This window comes from Lactuca sativa, chromosome 7 (assembly GCF_002870075.4).
Source record: "Lactuca sativa cultivar Salinas chromosome 7, Lsat_Salinas_v11, whole genome shotgun sequence".
Lineage (NCBI taxonomy): Eukaryota > Viridiplantae > Streptophyta > Magnoliopsida > Asterales > Asteraceae > Lactuca > Lactuca sativa.
The window spans coordinates 196,288,965-196,302,989 of record NC_056629.2 but is presented as its reverse complement, the minus strand read 5'-3'; the positions used below and the strand labels follow the sequence as shown (position 1 = coordinate 196,302,989).

Below are 14,025 nucleotides of genomic sequence, written 5' to 3'. Positions count from 1 at the left end.
GTCCTAATGGTTGCATCTAAGTTGCTACGGGACAAGGCAAAAGGGTTTGAAACATCAAATGGCCTTGCATAAGAGTTCACCACCCAACAAACCCCAACCTTTGGAGTTTACGGCCGTAAACTCATGGGTTTATGTCCGTGAACTCCTCACTTGGTGGTTTTGGGTGTTTTAAGGTGTTATCTTGGTCCTAGAACACTCCTAGCTTTGTTGGAATAATACATGAAGTAGTTTAAAGCCCTAGAATGCTCCATAGGGGAATTTACGGCCTAATGTCCATATACCCTAGAGTTTACGGCCGTAAACTCCTATGGGGTGATGGCTTTTAATTCATTTGAGGCACTTGCACATCAAGGATAGCTTCCATGATTTTATCTAAGGCTAAAGGGGACAAGAGGCACACATTTATGCCTTCACTTGGAGTTTACGGCCCAAGAGATGTTCCTTGGCCGTAAACTCCCTTTTAGGGATGGTTTTGATGTAGTTAAATCCCCATTCAAGTCCTAGGTGTTCAAGGGTAATTGTCTTAAGGCCTTAGGGGTGTTTGGAGTGCTTTTAACCCTTGGAAAAGGGGTTTACGGCCCAAGAGATGTTCTTGGCCATAAACTCCTATAAACTTATGATTTTGAAGTGTTTTGATGTCTAAAATAGGTACAAGCATTTGAGGGTTAAAGTCCTTAAGCTTTAGGGGTAGTTTAGGGCACTAAATGCCCTTGAAAAGGGGTTTACGGCCCAAGAAAAGTCCTTGGCCGTAAAATCCTATTACTTGTTGATTTTGGATGCTTTCTAGTCTCTAAAGATCATACACAAGGTCCTTAATAAGTTGCTTAACAAGAAAATGGGTCTAGGTAGCCTTAAAGCTCCATTTTGGAGTTTACTCCCCAAGAACGTTCTTGGGCGGTAAACTCCCGGATCTTGTAATCTAAACATGTAATTGATGTTATAAAGCATCTAACAAGTATTGAAACACATTTAGTAAAGTAGACTTACAATTTGGGATGAAAACCCGAAGATCCGTCAGAGAGAAAATGGTTTTTCTCTAATTGGAATTGTGAATAATGAATTAATTTAATTCAGAAAACTATTTATAGTCCTGGAATATTTTGGCAGAAAATATTTTTATTCCTGATATTGGAATGCAACAATATGAAACTTGGAATGCTCAAATTTCACAAAACCAGGAGCAACCACTCTCCTGATATCTCCTTAAACATAAACCCTAATGTACACAAACTGGTTCGGAAAAGTGTGAAAATCACTGAAACTGGACTAGCTTCTATTGAATAGATAATGTTCGTACAAATGGAAATTTCGGGTTGTCACAATGATGATGTGGAAGAGAAAGAGAAAGATGATACTCAGCCTTTGATGAAGTTGGATGGTAATAATGGTGAGATTGAAGGAAATGGTGAGGTTGAAGATATTTCAACTTGGGTTAAATGGTCTGAAGAAGAGTTGTCAAGAGATTGTCATCAACGGATGCCCATTCGTACAAAATCTAGTAATTTTTTTTCCTTTTTTAGGCTATACTTTCAATTACAGTTTTCTGCTGTCTTTTTGACTTAATGGACTTAATGAGGACTCAAATTAAGGGTATGTTTCTTCTTTTTTTTCTTTTTCTGATTCATCTATTAGGCTACTTCACTGTCTGAAGTAAGTGCATTATACACAAAGAGCATTTTTTTTACTGAAAAAACTGTTTGGATAGGAGCAAATGACCATTTTGCACAGACATCACCTTATGACCTGGTTGCGAGAAGTATATAGGTTGTGCCTGATCATTATTATTATGAACCAAAACTGGTGGTTTACTGACTTGAAACATATTCCAAATGATAGTTGTGGGTTCAAAATAAAAAACTTAAACTGTAAGGCTTTAAAGGCCACGAGGATCAACTGGCATGCATAGTTTTCACTGATTCTATGTTATTTGTCTATAGACACAGCAAAGTGTATCTCCCATGTTTATCTTTTTTTTTAATCTTTTGATATGTCGAAAAAAATACAGTAATGTCTTCTGATTGTTCTTTGTGCTTACAGAAGGTTATTTGAAACCTGCTTCTGGTGTACCGCCCGTTCATGGATGTGATTTCTTGGTTTCTTCCATAAATTGCTTGTGATAGTTGTCAGTTAAGTTGAATTTTATTATCTCATATAAATTTATGTTTTTTTGTCTCATTTGCTGAACTTCCATGTAATCTACACCTATTTTTTACTCTCAGATTATAATCAAATCATGGGTTGTAATAACAGTTGAAGTCGTTAATTAGTATCATCTTCGATTACTTCAGCAATATGATAGTTTTAGGGAAGACTGAAGATATCAGACTTTGGTTGCTTTGGCTGCTCTGTCAGGTCAAAAGACAAGAGACATATTGTTTTTTTTCTTCTCCTCCTTGCACTATAAATTAGACTGACAGTGGATGCTCTCTACTTCTTTACCAGCTTTCTGTATATATCATTTTGCATGTTCATTTTAGATTAGCCATTTCCTTTAATGATGTACAACCAATAAATTAGCTTGGAGTATATGCTATAGCATTGTACTTTGCTTTGTTTTTCGGAAACAGTGGAATGCCGATCCAACCCCACAACGCGGGGATACTTCACTAGTTTTATTATAATTCTTATGACTTATGATTACATTCATTATTAAAATACAATTGAAAGGTCATTAGAGTTTCATATACATGTTCAACTATTTTGACATCAATTATGAAACTAAGAAAACAATACAAATACGTTTTAAGCTTTTAAAATTTTACTATCATATCCACATTTAGTTATTCTGACGTATTTTATCATTCAGAACTTTTCTTTCAATGTGTGTAACGAAGCATGGAATAATATTTTTATATAGGAAAAATATTTCAATTAATCATGTAATTATTTAGCATAAGTTGAAAATATGAGAGTTTCAAATGTGTGTGTGTGTGTGTGTGTGTATATATATATATATATATATATATATATATATATATATATATATATATAAAAGTTATAATGTGGATGAACAACTATTGTGCAGACATATGAACAATGTAATTCTATGAGATTTACTAAGAGAATAAGTTGTTTAGTAATGTGAATACGTTCAACCTCACACAACTATTGTTATTTTAATGCATTCTCACCAATTCTTATTCATTTTTGTTCTCACGCATCGTTTTTCACTTATTTTCATTCATATAGAATACGATTCAATAAACATTCTGACAGAATGTGAATAATTAAAAAAAGTCTATAGTAACCTTATAGACGATTTAATTAGTGAGAATGCGTGATAATGACAATAGTTATATAAGATTGAACGTATTCATATTATCAAACAACATATTTTATTTTTTATTTTTATAAAATAGCACTGCGAACAGGTCCGCAGAATAGATGCATGTTAATCCACATTTGACCTTAGCTCTCTCTCTCTCTCTCTCTCTCTCTCTCTCTCTCTATATATATATATATATATATATATATATATATATATATATATATATATATATACCATGAAAACCAACAATTTAAAGAATTAAACTATGATATTGTATTGAAATATGTAACAATATTTATAGTTTAATGCATAAACCATGTTAATGTATTCACATTTAATAAAGGACTAATGGTCGTGGACCCGACCAAACCGAATATTTGTAAAATAGAAAACGAACCGTTTTGTATATTCGATTTGGTTTTTCCGTTTAATTTACTTACATTTATCCGAAATCGAACCAAACCTAGACCAAACCGAATTGGACCGAAACCAAAAACTTATGAAATAGAAAACCAAAAACCAAATTATTTTCTTGCACCAGTTATAAAGACATAATATATATATATATATATATATATATATATATATATATATATATATATATATATATATTACTAAAACAGAATCCTTAATTCATCAATGAAGCAATTAGAACCCTTGATTGCATTTCAATCTTATGTTTTCCACCATTAGATTAGATTGATGACATCATCTTCTTCAAATACAAATCAAACACAATTACATTTAATTATAGGATCTTTAATAACTATAGAATCTTTAAATTCAATAATTACATCATCAATTATACCATATTATTCTATTTATATATGAGATATTAGTTTCTCTAATTAATATTGTTTTTAATTTAACTCTCTTATTTATAGCTTCTGGTTTCAAAATTCAAACCCATTTAATTTTTTTTTTTTGAAAAAACTTATTAAATAAGCATATCAATAATTTGGTCATTAACCTATAAAATCTAATCTAATCCTATTAAATTAGCGAAATATTTAAGAGTAAAAAATAAAGTCTATATTATTTATAGTTTATCTCCCAGTATATCCCACGTAAAATGAATCAATTTGAGATAATGGTTTTGAATTTAAAACTCATTAATTAAGCAAGTCAATTAATTTGAAATTTTGATTCAATATAAATGATATCATTTTTTTCTAGATGAATAACCGAAAATCTCCAAGATAATATTTTAGGGTTCCATTTTTTTGGAAGATAATGATTTCCTTATTGAAAAACAACCTATATATACGATTACATTGAAGTTGTTCTTCTTACGATTTTGAATTGAATCATATGATTTACAGTGCTCTTCTTTAACGGTCTTATTCTATAATTTTTTTTATAGGTTCTTTCTTTACTCTTTTCTCCTTCTTCTACAATTTCTTATATTTACTTTATTTTTATTATCTGTTATTACTATATTCCTGTTGAGAGGTCATGAAAAAATTAATCAATATACTTTTAGTATATTAGTTTCATTCATTTAGTTATAGAAATAGAATTATATCCTTTATATTAATTTTTTTTAATATGCTGACACATGTTTGTCAAGAGAAAGCCATAAAAGTCATTTTAACATATGATAACAAAACTCGTGGAACGGACCAAAAGCAAGATGAATAAGTTTTTTGTTGTTACACTTCAACTTGCATAAACAAATACATATATCTTGTTCTAAGTTTTTCAATAATTCTTTTATACATATTATTATACTCTTTAGTTAAATTTTCTAATTTTATATTACTATATTTGTTTATATCAATGGCTTTAGTTTTGAAATCGACATTCAAGTACAAGACTTTACCTGTGTGGTGTCACTTATATTATTTGATCGTGAAACAAAGAAACTTCTAGAAAAACTGCACAAGAGTTGCTTCAAAAGTTTAATGAGGTTATCGATATTAACTTCATTTATATAAAACTAATTTTTTACCTTTTGTCTATCTATTTTTATAACCATTTTTTTAATTTTTAGGAGGATAATATGGAGATTTATCCATTTGCTTTGAATGTATTTTTCGATAAATAGTTGGTGTTTAAATTCAATTTTCACATTATAATTTGATGAACAAAGTTGATGATTATACGATCTCAAACTTCATTGTTGATAATACAATCAGTGTTGAATTGAAAAAAAAAAATTAACATCGAACATGAAACATTCTTTTACGAAGAATACTACAAACATTACACTTATTAAATTTTGTTTTTTATATTTCAGTTGACCAACTAACATATTTCTATGTACTACAAATATAGGCGCCAAAATCCAATTTGTTTAATGTTTTATTGGCAAAAGTCGGATCTCAAGACACATTAAATTCGAAGGTTTCAAAATATAATATAACTAAATCTAATATTTTAAAAACCTTAAAATATTATTAACTTTTAGATTGACATATGAATTTATTTTCTACATTTAGGATGTTGTTTCGTTTACTGGTGATAACGTCACGCCCGCTTCGAATCTTGATAAAAACACTACAACAAGTCCATTAACTAAGTGGACATCCTTTAAAAAAAATGTATGGACATGAAGAATTAAAACGCAACTGGTAAGATGTTTACGATGTTGATAATTTGACAACCATGTCCTCAAACAAATGACCATCAACATCAATGACAAATCGTACTTCTAGAGAAGGCAAACCAAAAATGTTAATTCCAAAGCAAGATAAATAATATCTTATTTTCATGATTTTGTTTGAGTAGTTGAGTGATTTGAATATTATTCATTTCATATTTTGTTTACATACTATTTGGTTCTGGGGTTTGATTTTTGATGACTTTATTTCATACTATTCGTTTTTTGGTTAGAATTTTGATCAGTTGAATATATTTTGGGTTTTATGAAATGCTGAATTATTCATCTATTTTCCTTTTAGGTTTAAACTCAAATGAATTGAGAAATTTAATCATATTTTACTCTATTATTTCGTTTGAATGTGAATATTTCAGCATTGTTACAATGTTATTCATTACAACCTCAATATAAATATTAGAAAACTACCACTTTTTAGAAAATTGTAAACTTTTATAAATCTTTTAACCGTTATAAAACAATTATTTATATTTCTTGTGAAATTATTTATAAATTTATTAGTAATATTTACCATTGAAATATAATTATTTTTAGATATTAATGATATCATACAATTTTATAGAATTAAATAATAAAACTCATTACAATGATGCTAGAGAGAGACAAACACTAAAATGTTTATATTTACTAAATAGAAGATTGACATCTATGTTTAAAAGAGAAACTTTATTCCATCATCTAAAACAATAAAGATTTTTGATTGTGTTTTACTTATACATTTTCCACCTTTAGATCAAATTGCTTATGTCATATTGACCAATGTTTGGTCAAACACATTGTCTATTAACGTTTCCGCTCAAACCTTCACCAATTTCCTCTATCCCTAAAATAAAATTCAAAATTCAAATCATCTCCAAATTTAAAGTCGTAATTTATGCACTGACCATCCTATATGTTTGCAAATCAACATGATATATCTTCATAATTATTCTATTTTCATTTTCAATGTAGATCGATGGTACCAATATTTATCAAGGGAAAAACACTCATCTTGAATTTAAATCTTATTAATATAGTAAATACCTCAAGTTTTGAAAGTAATAATCGGTTTGATATATGTTAAATTACAATTGCTCGATTTCCAACTATCTAACTCAATAATTGTATGTATTTATTCTTAAATTACCCTTTTTATAATGTTATTGATTATATTTACTATATTTAAGTTTAAATTGCAGAGAATTTTACTTGAAAATGATAAGCATTAGTTGATGTTTGTATTGAAGCTTGAGGAGGATGCAAAACTCTAAATACCTTAGTAGTAATATCCTACATACTTAATAATTGAGTATTTTGAAAAAAAAATTCCATTAACTTTGATAAAAAATTTGTTGAATTAAGCATATTTTTATGCTTATAAATTTGTTTTCTCTACTCACTTGTACTTATCATCTTGAAGATGAGAAAACATTAACCATGACTATATTGAAAAGTGCCAAAAAGATCATATTGGTCATGCCTTTCTGACATGATCTTCAAATGTTCTTTGCTCAATTCTTTGTTTTTTATTTATATCGTTTTTGTGTATTTGATTTGTTTAGTCAAGAAACTCAGTTTTCTACTAATTTTGATAAAAAAAATTTATTGAATTAAGCATACTTTTATGACTATAAATTTTTCAATTTTCTATTAATAAATCAAGTGTAAATGAATTTGAACAATTGTTAAATTTCATATTCTATAATGTAATCAATGCACTAATGAATCAAATAATAATACATGTCCAAGTGGTTGGGTACCTCTAGGACAATAAACAAACATGAAAATTATAAGCAATTTCACAACATTGTATTTTTTACTAGCTTTAAATTAACAATTACTTCTTTCATTTGCTTAAGATTATTGATTACTTATGTAGGTTTGTAATAAAATAAAATTTTGATAAATTGAAAAAGTTGTTCAACAAAACCTAATTGGTTATATATATCAATTTAGGTTTCTTTTTGTGTTGTCATGTTTGTTGATTTGACTATGTAGGATTAATTTGAAGTTCTATTTCTCTACAGGAATGTTAATGTTCACATTCAAGTAGAAACAATCACAATTGGTAAGTATTCCAAATGATTTTTCATTTACATTAATCAAATCTGTTACTTTAAATGGTGCGTTCTCATAGAAGTCATATCGGTTGTCACTATATAGATCTTCTAGCGGTCTATAGAAGAATCCTAGCGTCTCTATAAATAATTCTGCCGCGTCTTCAAGGAATGATCACTCTATCAACATTCGTTCTCTAAAGTTCTTTCTCTTATTTTTGATATACATGTGTGTCACAACAATAAGGCAGAAAGAGGTGTTAGTAACCATTAAAGATGAAAAGGTAAGATATAATTTAAGAATATTATATAAAGTATAAATTGTGGATTTGTGATATTTATTTGTATGAAAAATATGTTGTTTGATTGCTAGGTTATATTTCAGGGTTTTTTTTTGTAATTTGATTTTGACAAGTTTGATCTAAATGTAATAATTGAAGCAGGTATGAAAAATATGTGCTAACGATTTTGAATTTGTATTGCCCTCCAGACACCATTTGTAGCCTCATAGACCGTTCCTTCATATCTTGGTAGGTCTTAGCATTTCCCCAAATTTGGCTACAAAAAGTCATGGATGCACTTCTTGAATCAATCATCTAAACTGAATTTCATTTGTTAGTTGGATGCAGTGATCAAAATGCAAAATTTGTGAAAAGCCATTATTATTTATTAGTGTTAACATTTGGTAAATTATGAAACTAATATTATATTTTTATTCATAACATGTTTTTTTTTTGTAATAATTTCTTTGATTAGAAGATATGTATATGTGATCGGGTGTAGCCTGAAAAATCATATTTTAATTCTTATAAGGAAAAAGTACTTTATAAATTTACCAAATTAAAATATTTGAATTTGATGTTTATGGTTTTGAAAATGCACTTAAACTGTAATCTTTATCGAAATTCTTTGCAGAATTTAATGTTGCTGGTACATATAATAACTTATTGTTGCTTTTGGTTTTACAGGGTCAATATGAAAAGAGTCATGTAAGCCTCCATGGAAGTTGGTACACCTGACAAAGTCAATTCATAACGCTACTACACAATATGTTTTAATCAAGAAGTCACATCATGTTGTGATAAAACAAAGATCACGTGGATCATTTATGTTAAAAATTATTGTATTAAAAAACTAAATTACTCTAATATAAATATTAAATATTTTTATTTAATAAGTTTGGTTCAAAAAGTCTAAAAATAATCTAACATTTTTTATTAAAATTTCACCTAAGACAATGTCACCTATTGATGTAATATGTGTTGGAATCCTAAAGTCGATGAGGACTTGGAGACCAAGCAATCTAATTTATGGAAAGTTTAGTTTATGACAAGTTGGTCATAAGTTTCCTAGTCTAATACAAGTGGGTATGTTAGGCTATATATACATGTTCATAATCGAGTTTATGATTATGAGAACAGATTGTAAAAACATTGGTTTTGAGTGATTTTCCAATTAATCAAAGAGATATTTTGGTTATTTGTTTTGCATTCTTGTTTTCAAAACTTTAATTGGTATCAGAGCTTGAGTCAAGAAGCTGTGAGATCAAATTCCTTACCTGTTGACAACATGACAGATACAGGGGGAGAAGGAGAAGCTCCGGTAAGGGTAAAGGAGGTTGGTACAACCTCAGTCTCCTGTCCGATGCTTACATCCACAAATTACACCGTATGGGCAATGCGTATGAAAGTCGTCCTGCGAATCCACAAAGCCTGGACTGTGATTGATCCAGGAACCAAGGACAATGAAGAGAAAGACTGTCTCGCTGTGGGTCTACTGTACCAAGCCCTACCAGAAAACCTCATAATGCAAATCGGAGAACAGGATTCGGCCAAGAAGCTATGGGAAGCGATTAGAACACGAAATATGGGTGCTGATAGAGTTAAAGAAGCCAGATTACAAACCTTAATGTTGGAATTCGATCGATTGAAGATGCTGGAATCAGAGACAATCGACAGCTTTGCCGGAAAGCTGTCCGGAATCGCATCAAAATCAGCGGCGCTGGGAGAATCGATTGAGGAATCGAAGTTAGTCAAGAAATTTCTGAAATCGGTGCCAAGGAACTTCATCCATATTGTCGCTTCCTTGGAACAAGTACTTGACCTGAAGACAATCGGGTTCGAGGATATTGTGGGAAGACTTAAGGCATACGAGGAGAGAATTAGGGAGGACGAGACCGGCAGTGAAGGTCAGACGAGGGCCCTTTTCGTCGACCATAGTGGAAACTCGAATCGGAAGAATATAGCGTCGAAGGGCAAATGGAAAGGGGCTGGAGGATCGGGTGGGTACAATCAGCATGAAGGATCCGGGTCTGGGTCTGTTGGATCACAAAACTCAAATGGGCCAAAATTCAAAAAAAACCCCACACACGGAATTAACCAAAATAAAACAACACAAGCCCAAAGAGGAAAGCCCAATTCTAATTTTGAAACGAACCGCAAACCTAAAAAGGACCGCTCCAATATTATTTGTTACCGGTGCGATAAACCGGGCCATTTTGCGTCTCAATGCCCGGACCGAATCAAAAAATTACAAGAAAGTAATTTTGTTGAATATGACGATACCGACGAGACTGTATTTTTAAACGAGACCGTGTTTTTGAATGAAGAGAAGGTGATACCGTCTCGATACGATCCACAAGAAAACGATGTGTGGTATTTGGATAATGGGGCGAGCAATCACATGACGGGGAACCGGTCATTTTTCTCCGAGCTTGACGAAAGCATAACCGGGAGGGTTAAATTTGGAGATAATTCGTGTGTAAAAATCAAGGGAAAAGGTGTTATAATTTTCCAAGGCAAGAAAGGTCAACAAAGGCTGATGACGGAGATTTACTACATACCGGATCTCAAGAACAACATTATAAGTCTCGGACAAGCAACTGAAGCCGGGTGTGATATTCGAATGAAAGACAACTTTTTAACCATGCACGATGCCGATAATTGCTTATTAATGAAAGTACAAAGAACTTCAAACTGCCTTTATAAAATAAAATTACAGATTGGAGTTCCTATTTGCCTACATTCAAGACTAAGTGAAGATGCGTGGCGATGGCATGCAGGACTTGGGCACATCAATTTCGAGTCAATGAAAAAGATGTCCAAAAAGGGTTTAGTCAAAGGGTTACCGAAATTAGATCATGAGAATCAATTATGTGAATCATGCTTAGTCGGCAAGCAAACGAGAAAGTCCTTCCCAACCATGACGACATACAAAGCGAAACAACCATTGGAGCTTGTTCACGGAGATTTATGCGGTCCGATCACGCCGGCAACCAAGGGTCAAAATAGGTACATTTTTACACTAATTGATGATTTTTCACGATTTATGTGGATTTATCTCATAAAAGAAAAGAGTGAGGCGTTTACACACTTCAAAAAATTCAAAGCTTTGGTGGAAAATGAAATTGGAAAGCCTTTGAAAGTGTTTAGAAGTGATCGAGGAGGTGAGTTTACCTCTCTCGAGTTTAATTCTTTTTGTGAGCAAAACGGAGTTAAACGCAATCTCACCGCCCCATACTCTCCACAACAAAACGGAATTGTGGAACGAAGAAACCGAACTCTTATGGACATGACACGAAGTATAATGAAGGCAATGCATGTTCCAAACTACTTATGGGGAGAAGCGGTAAATCACTCAACAAATCTAATCAATCGAGTTTACACAAGAGTCCTTGGAGATACAACTCCATACGAAAAGTTGTATAAAAGAAAACCGAATTTAGAAAATGTTCGTATATTTGGGTGTCTAGCACATGCAAAAGTTGAACCGGTTAATCAAAAGAAGTTGGATGCAAGATCAAGACCACTAGTACATGTTGGTTCCGAACCGGGTACGAAAGCTTACCGGTTATTTAACCCGGTAACACAAAAAATAATCGTGAGTCGAGATGTTATTTTTGATGAAACCAAAGGGTGGGATTGGATTAAAGAAGCAGGAATCACCAATGAAGAACCGGGTTCATTCATAATACCATGGGACTATCCAAGAGAAGATGTGAACAACAACCAAGGAAACGATGTAAACAATGATCCAGTTGAATCGGATCAAGAGATTGGAGACGGAGCGGATGTACAAGATAATCAACAATCAAGTCCGGTAAATAATAATGTTCAACAAGGAGCTACAAGTCAAAGACCCTCGAGAGCAAGAGTACCTCCAAGACGATTTCAAGATTATGAGCTTGATCTTGAAAATCTCGAAGAACTCCTTCTAACAACCAATGACGAGCCGGTATCGGTTGAAGAAGCGAAGAAAGAACCAGAATGGGTCAAGGCCATGGATGCGGAAATCAAGTCAATAAACAAAAATAATACTTGGACTCTTGTGAACAAACCTATGGGGGTGAAGCCAATTGGACTCAAGTGGGTGTTCAAATTAAAGAAAAATGCAGATGGCACCATTAATAAATACAAGGCAAGGTTGGTTGCTAAAGGTTACGTGTAACAACCCGGTATTGATTTTCAGGAAGTGTTTGCCCCGGTAGCTCGAATTGAAACTATTCGATTTCTTATAGCCTTAGCAGCTACTCATGGGTGGGAGCTTCACCACTTAGATGTAAAAACAGCATTCTTACATGGAGAATTAAAAGAAACTGTTTATGTGTCACAACCGGAAGGCTATATAAAGAAAGGCAACGAGCATAAAGTATATCGCCTTACAAAAGCACTATATGGTCTAAGACAAGCACCTCGAGCATGGAACACGAAGCTTGATGGGATTTTGAAGAATATGAAATTTCAAAAGTGCATGAAAGAACCATCGGTGTACCGGAAATGTGAAGGATCTAACTTGCTAATTTTAGCAATTTATGTTGATGACTTATTTGTCACAGGTACAAACTTGAGCATAATCAAGAGGTTCAAATTAGAAATGTCCAAGAACTTTGAGATGTCGGATCTTGGAAGATTAACTTATTACCTTGGCATTGAAGTTAAGCAAGAAGAATCGGGGATTACTATAAACCAAGAAGCATATGCTCAACGCATTTTCAAAGAAGCCGGTTTACATGATTGCAATCCGACCCACATACCGATGGAACCGGGAAATAAATTGCCGAAGGCCGAAGATGAACCCGAAATCGACCCAACACAATATCGAAAGGTGGTAGGATGTCTTAGATACCTCTTGCAAACAAGACCCGATATGACATATGCGGTTGGAGTTGTTAGCTGATATATGCAAAGTCCAAGAGAATCACATGGTGGTGCAATCAAACACATTCTAAGGTACTTACGAGGAACAACGGGATACGGAATCAAGTACGAGAGAATGGGACAAAAGCGGCTTATTGGTTATAGTGATAGTAGTCACAATGTTGACCCGGATGACGGAAGAAGCACAACCGGTCACATTTTCTACCATGCGTCATCACCAATTACATGGTGTTCACAAAAGCAAGACACCGTTGCTTTATCATCTTGTGAGGCTGAGTTCATGGCAGCCACAACGAGTGCATGTCAAGCAATATGGCTTCAAGATTTGCTTGGGGAAATAATGAACAAAGCACAAGAGAAAGTTATTCTTAGAGTTGATAACAAGTCGGCTATCGAACTAACTAAGAATCCTGTTTTTCATGGAAGGAGTAAACACATTCACACGAGGTTTCATTTCATTCGTAATTGTGTCGAAAGGGAACAAGTGGAGGTGGAAAACATTCCCGGTGGAGAACAAAGGGCGGATATTCTTACGAAACCATTAGCTCGAACCAAGTTCAAGGAAATGTGGAGCTTGATCGGGGTCGAAGAATTCTCTAGAAGGACTTAGAGATTCGGGGGTGATTGTTGGAATCCTAAAGTCGATGAGGACTTGGAGACCAAGCAATCTAATTTATGGAAAGTTTAGTTTATGGCAAGTTGGTCATAAGTTTCCTAGTCTAATACAAGTGGGTATGTTAGGCTATATATACATGTTCATAATCGAGTTTATGATTATGAGAACAGATTGTAAAAACATTGGTTTTGAGTGATTTTCCAATTAATCAAAGAGATATTTTGGTTATTTGTTTTGCATTCTTGTTTTCAAAACTTTAATATGTATTTAATTTATGTTCTCCGCATTTAACGCGGGTCATTATATATATATATATATATATATATATA

The 14,025-nt window shown here is 32.4% G+C and overlaps 1 protein-coding gene across 1 annotated transcript; it reads left to right on the top strand.

Moving 5' to 3' along the window:
• Positions 1-1,299: 1,299 nt before the first annotated feature.
• On the top strand, positions 1,300-13,690 carry LOC122195233 (retrovirus-related Pol polyprotein from transposon TNT 1-94). The gene is given in 7 exon segments (XM_052765886.1): positions 1,300-1,439; positions 1,521-1,548; positions 1,633-1,756; positions 8,840-8,913; positions 9,446-12,345; positions 12,388-13,290; positions 13,378-13,690. Coding segments are annotated over 7 exon segments (4,482 nt in total).
• The last annotated feature ends 335 nt before the right edge of the window (positions 13,691-14,025 follow it).